At 36.7% G+C, this 20,893-nt stretch overlaps 2 protein-coding genes across 2 annotated transcripts; one reads left to right on the plus strand and one right to left on the minus strand.

The window, feature by feature from the left end:
* The first annotated feature begins 1,066 nt into the window (after positions 1-1,066).
* Positions 1,067-15,714, plus strand: LOC108995927 (E3 ubiquitin-protein ligase DA2L-like). Its single transcript, XM_018971608.2, is given in 10 exon segments — positions 1,067-1,326; positions 2,104-2,301; positions 2,567-2,618; positions 2,697-2,742; positions 2,816-2,897; positions 3,004-3,148; positions 3,243-3,357; positions 10,871-10,937; positions 14,797-15,047; positions 15,049-15,714. Coding segments are annotated over 9 exon segments (1,272 nt in total). The 5' UTR covers positions 1,067-1,326; positions 2,104-2,109; the 3' UTR covers positions 15,371-15,714.
* Positions 15,715-17,908: 2,194 nt separating this feature from the next.
* LOC108995742 lies at positions 17,909-18,655 on the minus strand. Its single transcript, XM_018971364.1, has one exon. The coding sequence runs from the start codon at positions 18,653-18,655 to the stop codon at positions 17,909-17,911; it is 747 nt and encodes a 248-aa protein (XP_018826909.1).
* Between the last annotated feature and the right edge of the window lie 2,238 nt (positions 18,656-20,893).

Here is a 20,893-nt window from a genome sequence, read left to right on the forward strand (position 1 = left end):
AGAATGGGAAGGATTGGAATTGGGGTAATTATCAGAGATCACCATGGCCTAGTGATAGGTGCTCTTCGTGCTAACAGACCTTTGAAGGGCAGCGTTTTTGATGCTGAAGCTTATGGTTTACTTTTGGCTTGTGTTTTTTGTAAGGAGATTGGAGTAAGGCAAATCTGTTTGGAGGGGGACTCAAAGCAGGTCGTGGACCAAATGAACCAAGATAGTCCTAACTGGAGCTTGGGTGGCTGTCTCATATCAGATGCCAAAGAGATTCTAAACTTAGCTGCTGTTTGGTCCATCTCACATGCATACAGGGAAGCTAACATGGCAGCTCACATGCTTGCACAAGCGGCTTACGAGTGTACTGAAGACATGTATGATATTGAGATATGCCCAGCTTGTATCTGTCAAGTAGTTTCTAAGGAAATGAGGCACTAAGATCAGCACTTGTATCTTGGTTTCTTTGTAATACTGATTTAAACTGTATGAGTTTGGAGTTGATTAATGAAATCAGTTTTATTCAAAAAAAAAAATACATAAATTTTATAAAAGAGAAATTTATACTATTTAGCCTAGTTTGGGTACTGAGAATACATTAGGTATTCTTGAGAATACCTCACTACTATTTATTATTTTATTATTACTTTTTACTTTTTACTTACTTTTCATTACTATTCAATATTCTATAATTATATTTTTACTATTATTCACATAATACTTGAGAATACATCACTACTCAAATGCAACCTTAACATATTTTATTAGATTTGTTCTACAATAAACAAAATTTTACAATTTGATTGATCAAATTAATCTACTTTAATGTGTAAGTTTTCTTACATAATATTTTTGTTTAAATAAGACTTTTCTCAAGGAAAAAAAACCGTTTCTTTATACTTTTTTGGTTCACGAATTGGAAATAAAGATGATAAAAAAATAAAAATGAGAAAACATTTGAAAGATCTAAATTGGGTTTGAAGCAGACGCGATGGAGCAAGCGCGTGGTGGGAGCAAGCGGTCGGCTTCGGCTCCGTAAACTTTTTTGTTGTTTGTTTTGTTGTTGATGATGGTCTGATGGACGATTCTTTCCTCGTCTACTACTCTTCCCTCCCTGCCTTTTGCTTCCCACACATCTATATAAAAGTCTCCGTCCGATAGAGCGCACAGAGGCCGAATGAGAAAGAAACGAATACACAATCTATACGTTGTAGAATAATCTTCTCTCTCTCTCTTGGTCTTCAATTGCTTGGGAAGGTTGTGTTCCTCTTCTTGTTGGCATATCTCTACCACGGAGAGATTCTCTTTCTCGCTCTCTGAAATCACAATTTTCTCCAGGTTCGTTTTCCAAACAAATTCCCCTCAGACTGCTGTGGTCTTTTTCTTCAACATCGAAGCATCCTATCACGCTTAGTGATCCCTGCGTTATAGTCTGCTTTGTATGGTTTCTTTGATCCATTTTGTTGCTCCTCTCTCCGTTGGTGATTCCTGGAATGTTTTCCAGTACGGAATTGTAGCGGATTTCAGCTTAGAGAGCGTTGTAGTGTAGAATTCATAGAGAATTGGACCCGTCAGTCTTTGAAGTTCCATGTTAGGGTTTCTGATGTTCCATTTCTAAGCATAATTCCTCACTTGTTTGCATTCCATATTTACTCTTTTGGTTTTCATTATGCTGTGGATCGTTTAGCTTTTTTCTCGTTGCCTTCGTTGACGTTCCTGTGATCCTAAGCAATAAATTTTAGTATAGCAATGATAGCCAATTGGACCTAAGAAATGTTGTAATTCATCGTTTAGGGTTATTGATTTTGTTTTAGGGATGGGGTTCAACCTATTTTAGTCTAGTATTATGCTTTATGCATCGTATTTTGTGTACTAGTTGCTTTATTTTAGTGCTTCTGTTTCTGAAATTGGAGTGAATTTGGGGTTTGTGTTGAATTTTTTCTTTTCTTGGCGTCTCTAATATGATTCTTTCACTGCTTTACAGAAGCAATTGAACCGAAATTGCAGAAATTTGGAGTTTTGATGTTTTATGGTAGATATTGAAATTGAATGCGTTTCTTTGTATAATTTGTTCAGCTTTTCAAATTGTTATATGATTTTGTAATTTTTGAACAGTAGGAAATGGGTAATAAACTTGGGAGGAGGAGACAAGTGGTAGATGAGAAGTACACCAGACCACAGGGACTTTACAATCATAAAGATGTAGATCATAAGAAGCTTCGAAAGCTAATACTTGAATCTAAGCTTGCTCCATGCTACCCTGGAGACGAAGAATGCACTTGTGATCTTGAAGAGTGTCCGATTTGCTTTCTAGTAAGAAAATTGAAGCTAAATACTTCTATAAGCTGGTTTTGCTGACTGCATATTAGTTGTTCTATAGATAATTTTTGGGAGCCAGTAAACAGAAAACATAATATATTAGTACTTATTGTTATCATCATTTGGATTTATAAATCAGCACGCCAAAGATCCATGGCAGCCAAATTTAGTATTTAGTTTTCTGCATTTTAATTGATGGTTGTTTCATTTTGGTTGCATTGGTGTTGTATTTCCTAATTGACTATTTGCATTATTTCAGTATTATCCAAGTCTCAACCGGTCAAGATGTTGCATGAAAAGCATTTGCACAGGTGATTATTTAGAAATATCCAAGATGATAAGTGTACACTATTATATGCTTGGAATTTGACTTGTCTTCTTTTCACCAGAGTGTTTTCTACAGATGAAAGTTCCCAATTCAACTCGTCCGACACAGTATCCTTCATCATTAACTATAGGCTTTTTTTTTTCAGTGCCCATTTTATTGTCTGTCTTTAACAGTTTGGAGGTGTCCTTTTTGCAAAACTGCAAATTATGCTGTGGAGTATCGAGGTGTTAAAACAAAGGAAGAGAAGGGTTTGGAGCAGATTGTAAGATTTGATTTGGCCACTTTTGTTTTTTTATTGGTTAATAGCTCTGGTAGTTTTACTCACAGAATGCCCTTGAAGGTGATTTATGTGATTTGAAATTATGCAGGAAGAGCAGCGCGTTATAGAAGCCAAGATTAGGATACGGCAGCAGGAGCTTCAGGATGAAGAAGAGAGAATGCTGAAAAGGCAAGAACCCAGCTACTTGTGTGGAAATGTGACACCCACGGAGGTTGACTGTAACTCAGTAACGGGTATTATTTTTGTTCTGTTTCCTTTATGTATCTAATGTTCAATATTTAGCGATTATATCATTTATGTATACTAGTTTCATTTCCATCTTTGCAGTTCCATATTCCAGGTCTCCTGTCGAAAGTGAGGAAATTGTCGCATCTCGTGATTCATCTCCGTCCCCAATGATCCGACCATCTCCACTTCCACGCCCACCTCATAGAACGAACAGGTATTTGATGATCTTAGTTGTAGCAATGCTAGTCTGTGTTTTTTTATGCTATTTGTGTTTCATATGTATTTTTATTCAAATCAGTGTATAAACAATTAAAATGACTTAGTCGATGAAACCAAAGAAAAGAGAGCAAAATTGGCATTGCTACTTCTTAAAGATATTTTAAATAACACTCTTTCCTTCTCAATAAGTCAAAATATATGCTTGTTCCTACAATTATTGTCTGCTAATATTTTTTTACTGATTAAAAATTAATATTTCATTTTTTAATCAAAACCACATCCTTATGTCTTATGTCTTCTTTCATTCTCATTAGAGAATGATATTTTTATAGATATAATATACTCATAGAAAATACAATCCCGCAATGGGAATGTAACTTCTCAATAGAAGGTCCAAACCACATGGCCTATACTCCAAAATGATTAGTCACTGATATAATTGGAGCCCTATTATAACTTTATAAAAAGCAAGAACTTCTCCTTCTCAAATAATGTAGAATCTCATTCACCACCTACTCTTATCCTTATCATATGAGGGTATCCCAATTTTACCCCCTTAAATTCCCGACATTCTTGTTGGGCCTACTTGTTGTAGGTGGCACGACTCAAGTCCCACATTTCTGGTTGTGCTAGGCTCTGATATCATTTGTAACATCCAAATAGAAGGCCCAAACCACATGATCTATACTTTAAAAGGACTAGTCAATGATACAATTGGAGTCTCATTGGAACCTTATAAAAATTAATAACTTCTCATTCCTAAGTAATGTGGGATCTCATTCACCACTTACCCTTATCCTTATCATATGGGGGGTATCACAATATTTGTAACACCCCTTCCCGTAGGTCAGGAATGTTACCTACATTCATAACGTAATGCCTGGTAAAGAGATTCAGTCTCATAAAATACCTCACCTATTGGATTATAAAACTTATCTAGCACGACAGTCTTTCATAACATAAAAGCTGAAAAATAAAAGAAATGACATAAGCTAGTTCTATGAATGTCTAAATCATACACTAAGTCTATGAAAATATATTCTGCTCCTGGCACTCCTGCTCTTTATCCACGAAATCATCATCTGGGACATTAAAACATAAAAACAGAGAAACAAACAAATGAGTCGAAGACTTAGTAATAGTACATCATACTGTAAACTTAACTTAATTTAACATTAGGCTTAGTTTTGAAAACTTTCATACATCGTCACACATACACATAACATATAGATCATTCATTGGTAGCATAAGCGGAATCAAACATAATCATGGCAATACATGTAACGTTGATGCATGAATGACTGACTCCATGCATTTCCTATCATTCGCACATAACTTATTCATCATGTATTTCACTTATTTAGTGGCCATCATAACATGTGTGCATTGGTCCAATTGTCGTTGACCGTATATAACATATCATAACATAGGGTAAACCACGCTTGGGTCCGTGGCACCGTATAACTTATCATAACATGTAGTGAAACATGCTTGTGTCCGTCTTATTGCATAACATATGGTGAACCACACTTGAGTATGTGGCACCGCCTAATGTATCATAACATGTAGTAAAACACGCTTGAGTCCGTGTTATCACATAGCATATGGTAAACTAAGCTTGAGTCTGTGGCACCGTCTGACATATCATAACATGTAGTGAAACATGCTTGGGTCCGTGTTATCACAAAACATCATATCTTTCATGTGGTGGACCACGCTTGAGTCCATGGCTTGCACATTCACCCATAACTTAAGGCCAATCTTAAAGTTTGCTTGTTATTCATGTGTTTTCTTACAAACTTTCATAATGCATGAGAACATGTTTGACTTCATGATTACATGGCATAACATTAAACATGACATACGTGTGATTTCCATAACATATCATCCATTCTAATGACCATCTATATCAGCATAGCATACACAGTCTCATTCGCAAGTATATCATCATAATTCATAAAGATTCATGAAAAGGGGCTAACCTTGAATTGGCTCGTAGCATAGCGTAGGTAGACATCACATTTTTCATGTAAAACTGCATATTTACAGCACACATAAATGTATGATCATACTACTTACCTCTTAGCTTTACTTCCACAATCTCACGTCGTAGCTTGTGACTGAGAGAGGAGACTGAACGTGACGGTGGCTCTGGCGGCTAGGAGTCACAGCTGCGCAACTGGAGGCTCCGTCGAAATGGTGCGAGGTGGCAGTGGGTGCCTGGTCGGCGGGTTCTGGGCAGCCTGGGTGGTGCTCCGATGTTCCTAGGGGGTCGAGGTGTGCTGGACAAAGCACACAGGGGCGTTGGTGTGCTTTGTGGTGGTTTTTGGCGAGGTGGCTGACTTGGTATGAAGAGGGACTGCTACAGTGGTCTTTGTGAAATTGGTTTCTCGATTCTTTTGCCGTGTAGTTCTGGTTTAAAGTGTAGGAGAAATTTGATGTCGCGGGGGTTTTGGCCACAGGATGTCGTGGGTTTGATGAAGAGGAAAAGAGAGGATTTTATGGGAAGGTTTTGAGGTGAGTGTTGGTTACCGATTAGGAAACTTATTCAAACTAAGAAATCAAACAGAGGGATATATGGGGGATAGTGGAAGAAAGTAGGAACCCAATCAAATAAAATCACTATTTTAAAACAGATCTTAAAAATATTTACTAAAATAATAATAATAATAATAATAATAATAATAAATTCTAAACCCTAATTTAGGACACGTGTGTTACAGGGAATAAGAAAGAACTAGTAGAGAGTGGGTGAGTTATAAAGGTAAAGGTAGTCATGGGTGACAAGTCCCACATTAACTACTTGGTGAAACTAGGCTTTTTAGGTGATTCTAGGGAAACTTCAAAGTTGACAAGTCTTTTTGGTTATAGTGCAGATGTGCCTAGCACTTTCCTTGGGTCGTTAAATATGGTATCAGTGCCACATGGTGAGGTTAGCCATGTAAAACTGGAGCATTGTGTAGGATGGGTTGGCTGTAAAGGTAGGCATTGGTGTTAAGTCCCACATTGGCTACTTAATAGGTGAAACTGGACTTTACAAGTGATTTATTGGGAAGTTTCAAATTTACTCGTCTTTTTAGAGTTATAGTGCAGATGTGGCTTGCACTTTTCTTGGGTCGAACATAAAGTTTAGTTGTAAGAATAATATACTTATTTTTAAATGGAAGACTTCAGATTGCCTGGTAACTGTATAAAATAGCTCTGTTGTTGGTCGACACAGGTTTTTCTCCTGTTTTTCCTTTTTCTTGGTGATTCCAAGAATATTGAAATGCAGAGTAATAGGATATAAGATTTGTGCAAAAAGTGCAGTTGCTGTAACACCAAGAAAAAAATGCAAATTAGTCCCCAAAAAAAAAAAGAACTTTTTGTTTAAAGAGGTGGTCAAACACTCCCTATGTTTGCCTAATTTGAGACTCCCTCTCTGTGATATTTTTCCTTCTAGAAATGGCCTCATGTGCCATGCTTAAATGAGAAAAAGATCTCTCAGTTAGTTTTTCCATCTACTGTCACTAATGGAAAACATGTGGCAGCCCTATTGCCACGTTAAAAATTTATGAACAACTAAATTTAATAATTTAAAATAATAAATAATTCTTTTAAAGGAAATTGAATAATAGAATTCTATCCTAAGAAATGCAAACATTTTGTTATTTGAAAATACAAATTAAAGAGAGCTTTCCCTGCCGGCACCACTATCTTGTGGTGGCCCAAATTAGGGTGTTAGCTCCAAATCCCTTTAATAATGGGGTTTTCAACTATTATTTATTGTGAATCCGTTTTCAAGTAGCAAGAAGTTGCCCTTGGTTAATGAAGGTGCAGGCAAACTGACTGAAGTTTCTTCTGGAAAAAAAAAAAAAGAGAACTGGCCCTGTCAAAAACCAGCTAATTTGATTGGTATTAGGTGGGTCAGGTTTGGCCCATCTTTGAACACCCTTACAGTTAATATTTAATTCCTTATACTTTTTAGCATAATTAAAAAATTACCTTGTTGAAGGGTATATAGTTGAACAAAAAGATCATCTTGAAGTTTTCATAAGATCATTTTGCTCATTTTACTCTCTCTCTCTCTCTCTCTCTCTCTCTCTCCCTTCATCTTCCATTCCCGGTGCTTCTCGCCGGGAATAATCCTTAATCTTTCTTGGTTTTCCTTTTCTTCTAGTTATTTCCTTAGTTAGGTAAAGATGGAATGTAGATTTTGGATAGAAGCTAAGATGTTTGTGTTTAGTAGGAAAGGTGGCAACTTTTTCTGTATCTCTAAGAAGAGTAGGAAGTTGATGAAGTCCCTTTATCTTAGTGGAGGGATGGTTGTTTGGATGGCTAAGGTGGTGGAGGGATGGTTGTTTGGATGGCTAAGGTGGTGGAGGTCATCGGGCAAAATGAAATCTTACCAGACGACGAGGGAAATAGAGTATTCTTGGTTCAAGGGTATCAAAATTCGTATGGTAGTGTAACATCCCTTCCCATAGGTTAGGTTTTGTTACATACACTCATAGTATATGCCCGGTAAAGAGATTCAATCATAAAACTTAATTAGCATGACAGTCTTTCATAATATAAAAGTTGAAATATAACGAAAATGGCATAAACTAGTTCTATGTGGTGATCACTTATTTAGATGTTTTAATCATAAACTAAATCCTTGTGGAAATAACAGTTATTCCAGTCTAAGTCTTTAACACTAGTCTACTTCTGGCCCTCCAACTCCACGTCCACGCAATCAACATTTGGGAAATTAAGACCTCGTTTGGTTACGCAGTTCAGATGAGATGAGATGTTTTGTTGAAAATTAAATAAAATATTGTTAGAATATAATTTTTTTAATATTATTTTTATTTTGAGATTTGAAAAAGTTGAATTGTTTATTATATTTTGTGTGAGAGTTTGAGAAAGTTGTAATGATGAGATGAGATGAGTTGGTTTTGTGTATCCAAACCGGGCCTAAAACATAAAAACAGATAAACAAATGAGTCAAAGACTCAGTAATAACACATCATACAGTAAACTTAATTTAGCTTAACAATAGGCTTATTTTAGAAAACTTACAGTAATATATGCGGAATTAACAATGATTATGGTAATACATGTAACATGATTCATGCGTGACTGACTCCATGCATTTCCCATCGCTCGAACGCAACTAATTCATGTCTTTCACTTATTTAGTGGCCATCATAACATGTGTGCATTGGTCCAATTGTCGTTGACCATATATTACATATCATAACATGGGTGAACCACGTTTGGGTCCGTGGCACTGTATAACATATCATGACATGTAGTAAAACACGCTTGGATCCGTGTTATCACATAACCTATGGTGAAACATGCTTGAGTCCATGGCACTACATATCATAACTTGTGGTGAAACATGCTCGGGTCCGTGTCACCTCAAAACATAATAGCTTACATGCGGTGGACCACGCTTGAGTCTGTGGCTTGCACATCCACCCATAGCATAAGGCCAATCTTATAGCTTGCTTGTCATTCATGTGTTTTCTTACTAACTTTCATAATACATGTGAACATGTTGATTTCATGAATGTACATGGCATGACATATTCTTGTGCATGGCATAACATTAAACATGCATATTATTATGAGTCTTATGCAACACAACATAACATGGACATGGCATAACATGATCTAAACATTACATGGCATACATGTGATTTTCATAACATATAATCCATTCTAACAACAATCCATATCAGCATAGCATACATAATCTCCTTCACAAGCATATCATCGTAATTCATAGAAGTTCATGAAAAGGGGCTAACCTTGAATTGGCTCGTAGCGTAGCATAGATAAACATCACATTTTTCATGCAAAAACAGAATATTAACAGTACACATAGAGTTATGATCATGCTATTGGATCCTACTTCATAGCTCGTTACCTATACGGGGAACTAGACATTACTAAATTTCTAGAAATCGTGTCGTAGCATTCTACTCCATTGAATACATATCATGGATTTTAATCTAACAAAATACTTAGCAACATACTGAATTCCATAAATGCCAATATCATATAATTATTAAAAATAAGAATATCATATCTAGTCAGTCAAATATAATTTATTAGGGAATATATTTTATCTATTCCATAAAATAACTGTGGGAATATGGGTTTCAGAAAATAGATTTAATAATGCTATAAGTTAATCATAATTTAATACCTAGCAACCTATGTTTAAATCCCTTAATATCACTAAAACAATTTCTGTAAAATACAACCAAACCAGCCCAACACAAAACACGGCCAGCAAGACTCAGCCTAATTAAAGGGTGATTTGGGACATACTCATAGACAAGCATGGGCTTCTCGGGTAGGTTGGGAAATATTTTTAATTGAAGAGGGTACTTGAGGAAAAAGGGCAGCAACGTAAATTTGTAATCACCAAGGTCTGAAGTCTGAACATGTATACTTTACAGAGGTTACAAGATATTTTGCTTAAAAGGATTACTATCAAAAGTTAACAATTAATAGTGGGCTGCAAAATGCCATGTGCATGGGTTGATGGGTCTTTTTGAAATACTTTAAATCACTAGGCAGAAACCAAAAGCAAACTTAAAGGATTTAACCTGTGAAATACAAAGTGTTCATTTGAGAGGAAGGCCATGCGACGGACTCACTGAGAGAGAAGAAAGGTCCAGTGGCGGTGGTGAGTTGAGTTCGACGGTGGCAACTGGAGGGTCCCTCTGAACGTGATGGTGAGACACAAGGAGAGGAGAATTAGTTTGGTGTTTCACACTGAGAATCGGCAAGGCAGAGAGAGGGAGTGGTCGGCGTGGCTTACCGAGGGAGGAGGGACGTGCATCTAAGTTCAGGAGGCTGGGTTGGCAGCTTCTGTGGTGGGGATTGATCTGATTTTCGAGTTAGATTTGATTGATTTACTGATGGCCGGTGGGGATTTTACGTGGTCCAATGGAAGGGCATGGTCTAGGCTTGACAGATTTATGGTTTCGGCTTCTTGGGAAGCTTGTTTTCCTGATTTGAGTCAGAAAAGGTTACCGAGAATTTGTTCTGATCATTATCCCATTATGTTGGACTGTGGGGGCATTATTAGAGGGCATAGATTTGAAATTTGAAAATATGTGGTTGGAGGAAGAGGGCTTTGTGGATAGGGTGAGGTTGTGGTGGTCTCCGTACCTTTTTTCTGGTATCCCGAGTTTTGTATTGGCTGGTAAACTCAAAGCTCTAAAACAAGATTTGAACGATATTTCAGACTTGGCAATTCACATATATCTATTCTCTTGGCTTTTCCCAACCGGTACGTCACACTGGTACTTGTGCCTGATGCTTACAACCTTTTATATTATGGCTTCACCTTGACCGGAAGTTTCTTGTGGGTACTTTTGAATATTAGTTGGCACTTCTAGCAAACATGAGTTAAACCTCATTCAATATTTCTGATTATTAGATGTTCTGAATTGAATCTCTCATGTTTGGCGAATAGTTTTCATGGCAACTTTATAATTTATTATCAAATTCTGGAGTTGCAGGGACGACGATTTTGACCTTGATCTTGAGGACATAATGGTCATGGAAGCAATTTGGCTTTCCATTCAGGTACATCGATTAAGTCAATTTTTGTATTCTGCTTCATTTAATTAACTATTTGAGATATTGTTACTTTCAAAAATATTATTTTTTAAACAATTTTTTAAAAGTAAATAATTGATAAGTCCTTTCTTTTAAGTAAATAATTTGAGAACTAAGTACACATGATATGAGCTAGATGGATCTTTAAAGAATTACAATTGGAATATCGGAATGTCCAAAAACTAAAGGAGAGATAGGTAATGGACATTGCCTACATTATTCATCCAGTCAAACAAAGATTTCAAAACAGTTTCAATTTGTAGTCTTGAGATATGAAAACCTCATTATATTACTCTTTTTTTTATAAGTAAGAAAAAAACCATCCTTTGTTTGTATATGGAGACTTGTATACTTAACAAATCAAAATGCTACAAACTTGTTTTGGTTTTGTTGATACGACCTGCGAACCCAACCCGCAATAATAAGGTTACGATTGGACACAATTGGGTTTAGGTCAATTCGGGTCAACCCAACTAATTAATCGGTTCATGTTGGGTCAACCTGCAAGTTCACAGGTTGACCCGAGTGACCTAATTATCCAAAAAAAAAAAAAAGTCATTTGGCTCGGCTCACCCGGGTCAACCTGTGACCCAAATGACCCACTAGATTTCTTTTTTGTTAGATATTAAGTTTTAGATTGAGAAATATAGCTAGGGGTGTAACCGGTCCGGTCCGGTTTTGGATAAAATCTAGGACCGAACTGGTATGTACCGGTTTTGTATTTTTCAAAACCGATTACCATCTTAAACCGGTACTTCCGGTTTTACCGGTTTCCGGTCCTGTCCGGTCCGGTTTTCCGATTTTTTTAAAATATAAATTTCACAATTTGTCATTAAAAATTTGTTTATAAAAAAAAAATTAATTTAAAAAAAACTGTTTTATACTTTTATTAATATATTAGACTATGTAATAGTATTAATATTAGACTATTGGTATAGTTATAAGTTATATATTAGTATTAGTTATAAACTTTTAGTGATTTAGTATTAACATTTTATGTAATAATTTATAAATTATAATAAGAAATTATTTCATATATGAATATATATGTTATATATAAAATTTCACATAAAAATTTATAATTATACATTATGTATAAAACTTATATATATTAATATTTAATATATATAAAATATTTTGTATAAAACTTATATATAAAAATATTATTTTTTATTTTTTTTAATCAACCGGTCCGGTCCGGTTCGGTCCGGTCCAAAAAATCCCCGGAACCGGAACCGGACCGGAACCGGCCGGTTTTTACGTTTTAAAAACCGGTTCCGGACCGGACCGGTTCAAAACCGGTAAAACCGATCCGGTTCGGTCCGGTCCGGTCCGGTTTTCCGGTTTGAATTTAATCCCCTAAATATAGCATTAAAAAGTTTTTTGAATTTACACCCCTAAATATAGCATTAAAAAGTTTTTTATAATATAGCGTTTACCTTGTTATCCAACAATAGGAATGATAAATATTTGTGAATATTATTTTTTTATCCTTTTTTCTTGGGTCAAATGGGTCGACACAACATGACTGGGATAAAGAAACAAGTCAAATGGGTTGTGCCGGGTCAACCTTTAAAACTTGGGTTTGGGTCGGGGTGATTGACCCATTCAATTATTCGCGTTGGCTAAAAAATTATCCCAATGACCTGACCCGTTTAATAGCGCTATGTTGGACTGCTCGAGTGCCTCTAAAGGAGCTTAGTTACTGCAGCAATTATTGATTTGCTCTAAGAATTGATTTTTTGTTCACTCATTTTAGTCAATCTATATCCAGTTGACTTTATTATTTTATTCTGTGTTTCTCATGTATAAACTGCTGTAGTCAGGCAATACCACTTTACTTGATTAATAAAGTTTTCGGTGATAAAAAAATTGAATTGATTGCTTGAACATGATGTTGAGAAGTTCTTATATGTTGCAATTAAGAGTAATCGCTCATTCATATTTTTGAAGTAAACTAGTGTGGAATGCTCTACGAACAACCTGAATGGAGCATAGAAACTTGGAATTACATTTGGATTAGCTACTATTTCTCCTTGGACAGAGTGTTGATTCTATGGGTCAAACAGTAGTTTGATATTTTCAGAAGTTTGTTTGGTGGATATGATCTTTGATGTCGGTATTCCTCTTTTTATTCAGTGTTCCTCATTCTGTGTTGCATATAAGGATGCCCATCGGAAGTTTATAGGTACTGTGTAGAGAGGTTTGCATGGTATTCTTTCATGGTGAAACTTAGGTTAGTAATCTTGGGCTGTAGTGGTCTCTAAAATTTGATAAGTGAATCTTCATTGCAGAAAACCCAAAAATTTGAGTCAATATAAATTTTTTAATAATTATAAAATTATGAGTCATGTCTTAGGGCATGTTTGGACACTTCGAGAATTCTCAAAACTTTTCATAATTTCATTCACAAACATCACTCAAAAACAATAAAACACTTTTCAATCTCAAATTTTCAACTATTTCATCTAATCATTATTCAAACACAAAAATCATTACAACTTTTTACAAACATCAAAACAAAACACAACAATCAAAACTTCTACAAACTTCAAAATAAAAATTATATTAAAAAATTATATTCAAACACTTTTTTAACTTAATAAAATCTTTATTCAATTTTTTCTCCCCTTTCCCAAAACCCAATAAAACATCTTTACTCAAATTATTTCACTATTATTCACAAAATTCTGAAATACTCCAAGTGTCCAAACATGCCCTTACTCTTTGGTTATAGCTGTTCAGTCGTTGCGTTCTTTCCTTTGTTGAATGATTGGTTGAGGAACAACAGATAATAAAAACTAAAATCTAACGCCCCAAGGAAGGCCCAAGTCATATCTGGGTCTACATTCCAAAAGAATTAGTCAATGATACAATTAGAATTCCATTGAAATCATTATAAAGAGCAAGAACTTCTCATTCCCAAGCAACGACATCACCTACCCGTATTACATATCAGTCAATATGGCGTATCACAACATCGTAGGTGGCATGGCTCAAGTCCCACATTTCTGGTTGAGATAGTCTCTGATACCATTTGTAATGTCCAAAAAAAAAGCCCAAGTCACATTTGGGTCTATACTCCAAAATAACTAGTCAATGATACAATTGGAGTCACATTGGAACCGTTATAAAGAACAAGAACTTTTCATTCTTAAGCAATGTGGGATCTCATACACCATCTACCCTTATAATTTATCGGTCAATATGGGGTATCATATAAAAGCTGGATTTAAAGAGTGCAACTATTTATGTCATATACCAGTTATGGTTGTTCCCTTGTAAAACATGCAAAGTTTCGTTTTGAACTTTTTTCTTGTTAGTTAGGAATGCCATTTTCCTCTCTAGTTTCTCTGCATGTGAGCCACGTATCTGTCTCATACTTTTTAAAGGTGCCGTCCCATGTACTGTATAATTTTCCCTTTCAATTTTGTAATCAAATATTTAAATTACGGTGTTAATGATTGTCTTCATCTAATCTTCTCATCATGGAGTTTGACTGGCTTTTAACATTCACTGAGAGCAGCTTGTGATACACAGAATTTCCCAACTACATGTAAAGAGTATACCAATGCAAAGGCTAAGGCTATATAACTACCTCTTCAATTTGCCTAGCTTAGAATTTTAAGACCTTGTATGTGTTGTAATTATGTAGTTTTGAATGCAAACATAGTATTTCCTTTCATGATTTGGCGTAGCCACTGTTGTTAGTTCTCAATCGATCTTTCTTTCTAATTTGAAGTTGGTCTTTTGGCTTCTCTAGTTTTGCTGATTAACCCCAGCTGACCCACAATTCCTTTGAATTGTACTAAAATGATTTTTACAGGAGAACAGCAGACAGAGAAATCCAGCCGATGGTGATTTTCATTCTGAGCAATATGCCATCAGAGGCTATGTCTCGCCTTCCTTGGGTCCACCAGCTGGATCATCATCTTCCCCTTCAGGGGGTCTTGCTTGTGCCATAGCTGCCCTTGCTGAGCGTCAGCAAATAGGTGGAGAATCTTCTATTAATCCCGACAGAAGTATGCCAGCGTGCAATATGCTTCCACAAGCTGGCAGGTTTTACAACCGGGTGGAGAGAGAGAGAGAATTACCAAACTGCAGAGTGCGCAACAGAATGTTCAACTGATGGTAGGATGATTTTGACAAGGGATGATGGAGAATGTTATGGGGACCGTGGATCAGATGTTGCTGTAGCGGGCACCAGTTATGCAAGCTCAGATGCCGCAGAAGATTCTTCTGCATTGCCACTTCCTGATGAAATCGAGGACAACCTTCAAAATGCCACTGAGCCCATTGTTCCTGAGAGTTTTGAGGAACAGATGATGCTGGCTATGGCAGTGTCTTTGGCTGAAGCACAAGCTATAACTAGTGGACCTGGAGTTTCCTGGCAGTCGTAGTTCTACGTCTACCTACTAGTGATAGTCTTTATAAAACAGATGTTGCTGGCCATGGCTGTTTAGCTAGCCAAGACTCGAGCTTAGGACCTGAGTGCCCAAGGAGCAGCATGAAACTTGTTCGAGTATATCAAGATAGCGATTATTCTCTTCCCCCCCATACACTTTTCTTGCCATACACAAATGTGAAGGGAAAACAGATTGTTTTAGTGAATGAAAGGTTTGCTGGTTTATGCTATGGTCGTACCCCCCCCCCCCCCCACAAAAAAAAAATTTCTAGTCTTGTAATTTTATTTCTTGTTTGAAAACCGCCCTGAAAGTTGCTTTAATTAGTTCACTTGTTCTTGATTGTGTATTTATCGTTTCAACAGCGTAATTAGGGACCTTCCTCACTTACCTATTCTATATATAACTCGTTCCAAGGTTGGTGTGGTGTAGGAAGTATGTCACAGCATTTAATGCAGTAGCCCCTTGGCTTCTGGGTTAGCCTGGTCTGACACAGGAATGTTACCTAAGAGGGCAATTTGCCTTATTAAATGCGATAATCCTTTCTGATTCCGAGTTACCATTTTGACCTGACTTGATCCTTGACTCATCCAGTTGGAGTATGTTGGCCGGCTTCGAAGGCGCCTCTTCCTCCTGCGATACTCCGGTGGGGTGCAACTGAATGGTCATCTCGATACGCTATTTCTTTCTTGACAGGCCGACTCTCCCACAAGAGAAGGGCCCTTTGTAGCCTGCCACTTGCTCTCCCTTAATGCGTACAGGGTCTCTAACCTAGTTGGGTAATACTGCAAGTTAGTCGGCCCAATGGGGCTAGGCCCTTTCTCTGAGGTGGGAATTGGGCCTAACATTAGATATCCTTACGTCCCTATGAAGCCTGAGTCTAACTGCTCTACAGGAAACGCACCAGTATTGTATTGAGAATACTTTATAGAAAACACTTTTTCTTGTTTGGTGTGTATAATCTTTTGTCTACTGCAACTTTTATAACAGATGTAGTAATAATCATAATTTTAAATTTCGTTCCGTTCTAGTCGAAATGGTCGGAACTTTCCATTCTGGTGTAGTACTCGGCACACTATACATTCTTGTTCAATTTCGTTCCAAATTTCGGTCCATTTTGGCCATTACTGCCAATTTTGGTTATTCCAGCTAGATTTTGCATTTCAAACTCCTTTCCATTCCAGACTTTTAATGGCAATTTTGTAATTTTTTTGAGTTTTGATAACATTTTTGTAAATTTTAAATCTAGATGGCATTTATATAATTTTAAAATCTAAAAAGAATTTATATAATTTTATTTCTTTTGTAACCTTAAATATGTCCTCTCTCTCTCTCTCTCTCTCTCTCTCTCTCTCTCTCTCTAAATCTCATTGTTTTTAATAATTTCTTAGCTCTTTTTTTTTTTTTGGTGTCTCAACTCAACTCAAGTTTGTAATTTTTTTAATATTATCTTTTAAGACAATTATTTCTACATTTTCTTAATGTCTTAATGTTTTCAACTCATATTAATTTTATAAATCTTCTGTTATTATACACATACACACAAATACATACATGATACACACTGACATATATATTTATTAATTATCAATACACACACACATATAAATATGTATATATATATATGTCTATATATATATATATATATATATATATATATATATATATATTGCTAACCCCAAATGGTACTCTGGAACGCACTGTACTAAAATATCACGTTCCAATACTTAAACCTGCATTAACGGAATTTAAAATATTGGCATTAATTCTTTAACTTATACTTTTATGATAAAACTTTTATACATTAAAAGGACTAAAGACAAAATAAGTCTGTGTTTTGTCTTAAAGTCAAATAGCACTTTGTGCATTTTTAATTGATCTTTTTACCCTGCTTTTAAAATCGATCTAGTTAGTTCTTCCATTAGACATTAAACTATTGACTATACTAATGTGGTGCCACATGACATTTCCCGAGATAAAAAATTGAAACAAAAATTTTGAAAATATAAAAAGAAAATCAAATTTAAAAAAGCATGTTAAAAATAAAAATTCCAAAAGAAAAAAATTCAAAAATCTCATAAATATTATAACTTTAAATAATTAAGATATAAATATAAAAAATTACCAAGTAAAAATTTAAAAGATTGGAATTCGATTTTTGGAATTTTGAAAGTTGAACCAACATCTAAAAAAGAAGGCTTTGACTTTTTATTGACTGAGAAATGGTTTTCATTAACCGACTAGCGCAATCAATTATCAGAACACAAAGAAAACAAATTGTTTTACAGTGAAACAAATGGAGCCTAAGCTGGTGCTACTACCTTTTTTTTTTTTTAAATAAAACTATCTTCATTGATCACTTTGTATTAGTCATTACAATAACTCTCACTCTCTACAATTCTTTGAATACAATCAGGTATATCTTCTATCCAAATCAATTCATTACAATAACTCTCACTCTCTACAATTCTTTGAATACAATCAGGTATACCTTTTTTTTTTTTAAATAAAACTATCTTCATTGATCACTTTGTATTAGTCATTACAATAACTCTCACTCTCTACAATTCTTTGAATACAATCATGTATATCTTCTATCCAAATCAATTCAGACTGCAATGATAAACTTTCTTTCGCTAATGTATGTGCTGCCCCATTATTTGTTCTATGAGTAAACTGTACTATCCAATCTGTCCTATGCTTTAGTAACTGTTTCATGCCTTCAATTAAACTTCCATAGAATGATAAATCTTCACTTGCATTGTTAACAGTTTTGATGAACACTTGAGCATCACCCTTGAACAATACCTTATCAAAACTTAGTTCTCTGCATACGTCCAGTGCCTTTCGCAGAGCATGAGCTTCAGCAACAACAGGCTGGTCAACATCATACTTCTGTCCCTCCACAGCTATTAACATTTCCCCATCTTCATCTCCAATTACAACCCCTATGCCCACCTTCATTTCCTTCTTATCTATTGTTGCATCCCAGTTGGATTTTACATAGCCTGGTCTTGGTTTTTCCCACCTTATAGTTTTGCTACAACTCTCATCATTCATTCTCAAACTTGCCTTATCAGTATGTTGAGCTTGTTGATATTCTGTCATATCATGTTTAGCAATTCTTCTTACTTGGCTTGGAGATTTGAACTTGTCTTCGAAAATGCTCTCATTTCTTCTTAGCCATAGGCCCCTCATCACAATAGCTACCTCCTCTAGTTTTGAACCGTTCAGTTTTTCTATAAGTTTTTCCCATAGCAGATCAGACACTTCAATCTTCATCTTCTACATTTACTCAATGACTCTGACCGCACATCACAAGTTGCAAGGCATTGCCAAACCACATGCATAATGGTTTCCTCATCTCTTTTACAAATGGGGCATTAGGGATTGTCTGTTATTTTCTTCATAAAAAGATTTTTCCTGGTAGCTAGGAACTCATTGACAAATTTTCAAAGAAAAAGCTTAACTTTCCTTGGAACATTCATTTTCCATATGCTTTCCCAGCTTTTATCCCTCTCTAGATGCCTTGAGGGGATTGCACCTTGTATGAACTAGGACATGGGAGCTATCTATCGTGCCAGACGCTGATCTGCCTACCATCCCCAACCCTCCATAACATCCCATCTTTGACAAGGTCAATGACAGACCACAAGCTCCTCCATATGTATGAAGGGTTAAACCCCAATTTTGCATCATTCAATCTAACCCCTCTAAAGTATTTCTCCTTCATAATCTGAGCAACCAGTAAGGAAGGGGAAGTAAACATTCTCCAGCATTGCTTAGCAAGTATTGCGTGGTTAAAGCATTCAATATCTCTGAATCCTAACCCGCCAACCCTTTTTGAATCCCCCAACTTATTCCAGCTTCTCTATTGAATCTTATTCTCATTTTGTTTCTGCCCCCACCAGAACTTGGCCATTAAGGATGAAATTTCTTTACAAATTTTCTGTGGCAACATAAACACACTCATCGAGTATGTAGGAATAGCCTGAACAACAGCTTTCAAAAGAACTTATTTCCTTGCCTTTGATAAGAACAGATTCTTCCAGTTATTCAGCTTAGCCCATACCCTTTCCTTAACTGATCTGAAAGTGTTGTACCTAGATCTACCAATCATGGCAGGTAGACCTAGATATTTCTCATAGCTTCCACATACAGGAACCCCAACCACCCTTTGGATCTGTCTTCTCACTTCAGAAGCTATGTTCGAACTAAAAAATATGGTGGATTTTTGTAAATTAAGCATCTGACCTGAGGCTTTCCCATACAGCTCCAGCAAATTATGAATTCTGTACCATTCAGTCATGAGTGCTCTCCCAAAAAACACACAATCATCTGCAAAAAGCAGGTGATTTACCCTTGTTCCACCCTTGGCCACTGCAACCCCCCTTATCTCTTTTGTCCTTTCAGCCATATTAATTAAGGAGCTAAGTCCTTCAGCACACAAATGAACAAATAAGGGGATATGGGATCCCCTTGTCTAATCCCATGAGTTGGTTTAATCACTCTACCAGGATGACCATTCAACAAGATTGAGTAAGAAACAGAACATAAGCGCTGCATGATAAGCCCTATCCACCTCTCTCCATGTAACAACCCGATCCTAAATTTAGGCCATAATTATTATTATTATTATTGTTATTATTATTTTTTTATCAGATTATTAGAGTTTTAGATTTGAATTTTAAATCTTGTTTCTATCCTACGACTTTCACGGCAACAACTTGCACGGGAGATATGCATTCTCAAACTCATGCGCTTTCACGTCTCTTTTTCTCTAGGGTTTTCCTTTTTGGTTCTCAACCAGCTAGGCCTATAAATATCGATAGCCTCTGCCCAGCCGCACTCGGCCCCTGCCCAGAATTTACCGCCACTGCACTGGCATTTGGATCAAGAGAAAACACTACCCAGCCACGCAAATACCGTAGCATCAGCGCTGCTCCTCCCCTTGCAGTAACACCACCATCACCCGCGTTCCTCCGTGGCGACTCCATGCTGCTCAGAAGACGCCGATGCCACCACCAGCCACCTTAGAAGACACTGGACCATCCCCAGCCGCGAAGACACGCCGCAGCAGCCATGGACGTGAAGGCCGAAGCCTCTGTTTTGCACTTCCGAAACAGAGCAACCGAACCACTGTTTTGCCGGAGTCCACCCCAGAAGACATCGGAGCACCACCCACGGTGCCAGAAACCGCCGACTAGCTCTTCCCCGTGGCATCTACTCCATCCCGGTTGGCCTTCGACCCTCAGCCACCCAGCTCTGTGCGTGCGCCTCCCTCTCTCTCGGTTGCACTGCCGCATGGTTCTTTTCCTTCGGCGTCGCACCACCACAGTCGAGCCCCCAGTCGCGCCGCCGTGACCCCCGCCAGCAACCCAGAACTGCGGCACGTCAGCTTATCTCTCGGTGAGCCCTTGCTTCGCGCGTCTCTCTCTCCCGAGCTCTCTGTTTTTCTGCTGCAGTGTATATATTTACGTATTTGCTTTAGGTTTCAGTTTACTAAGTGTTAGTAGATGA

Source organism: Juglans regia, chromosome 2 (genome assembly GCF_001411555.2).
Source record: "Juglans regia cultivar Chandler chromosome 2, Walnut 2.0, whole genome shotgun sequence".
NCBI classification, from domain to species: domain Eukaryota; kingdom Viridiplantae; phylum Streptophyta; class Magnoliopsida; order Fagales; family Juglandaceae; genus Juglans; species Juglans regia.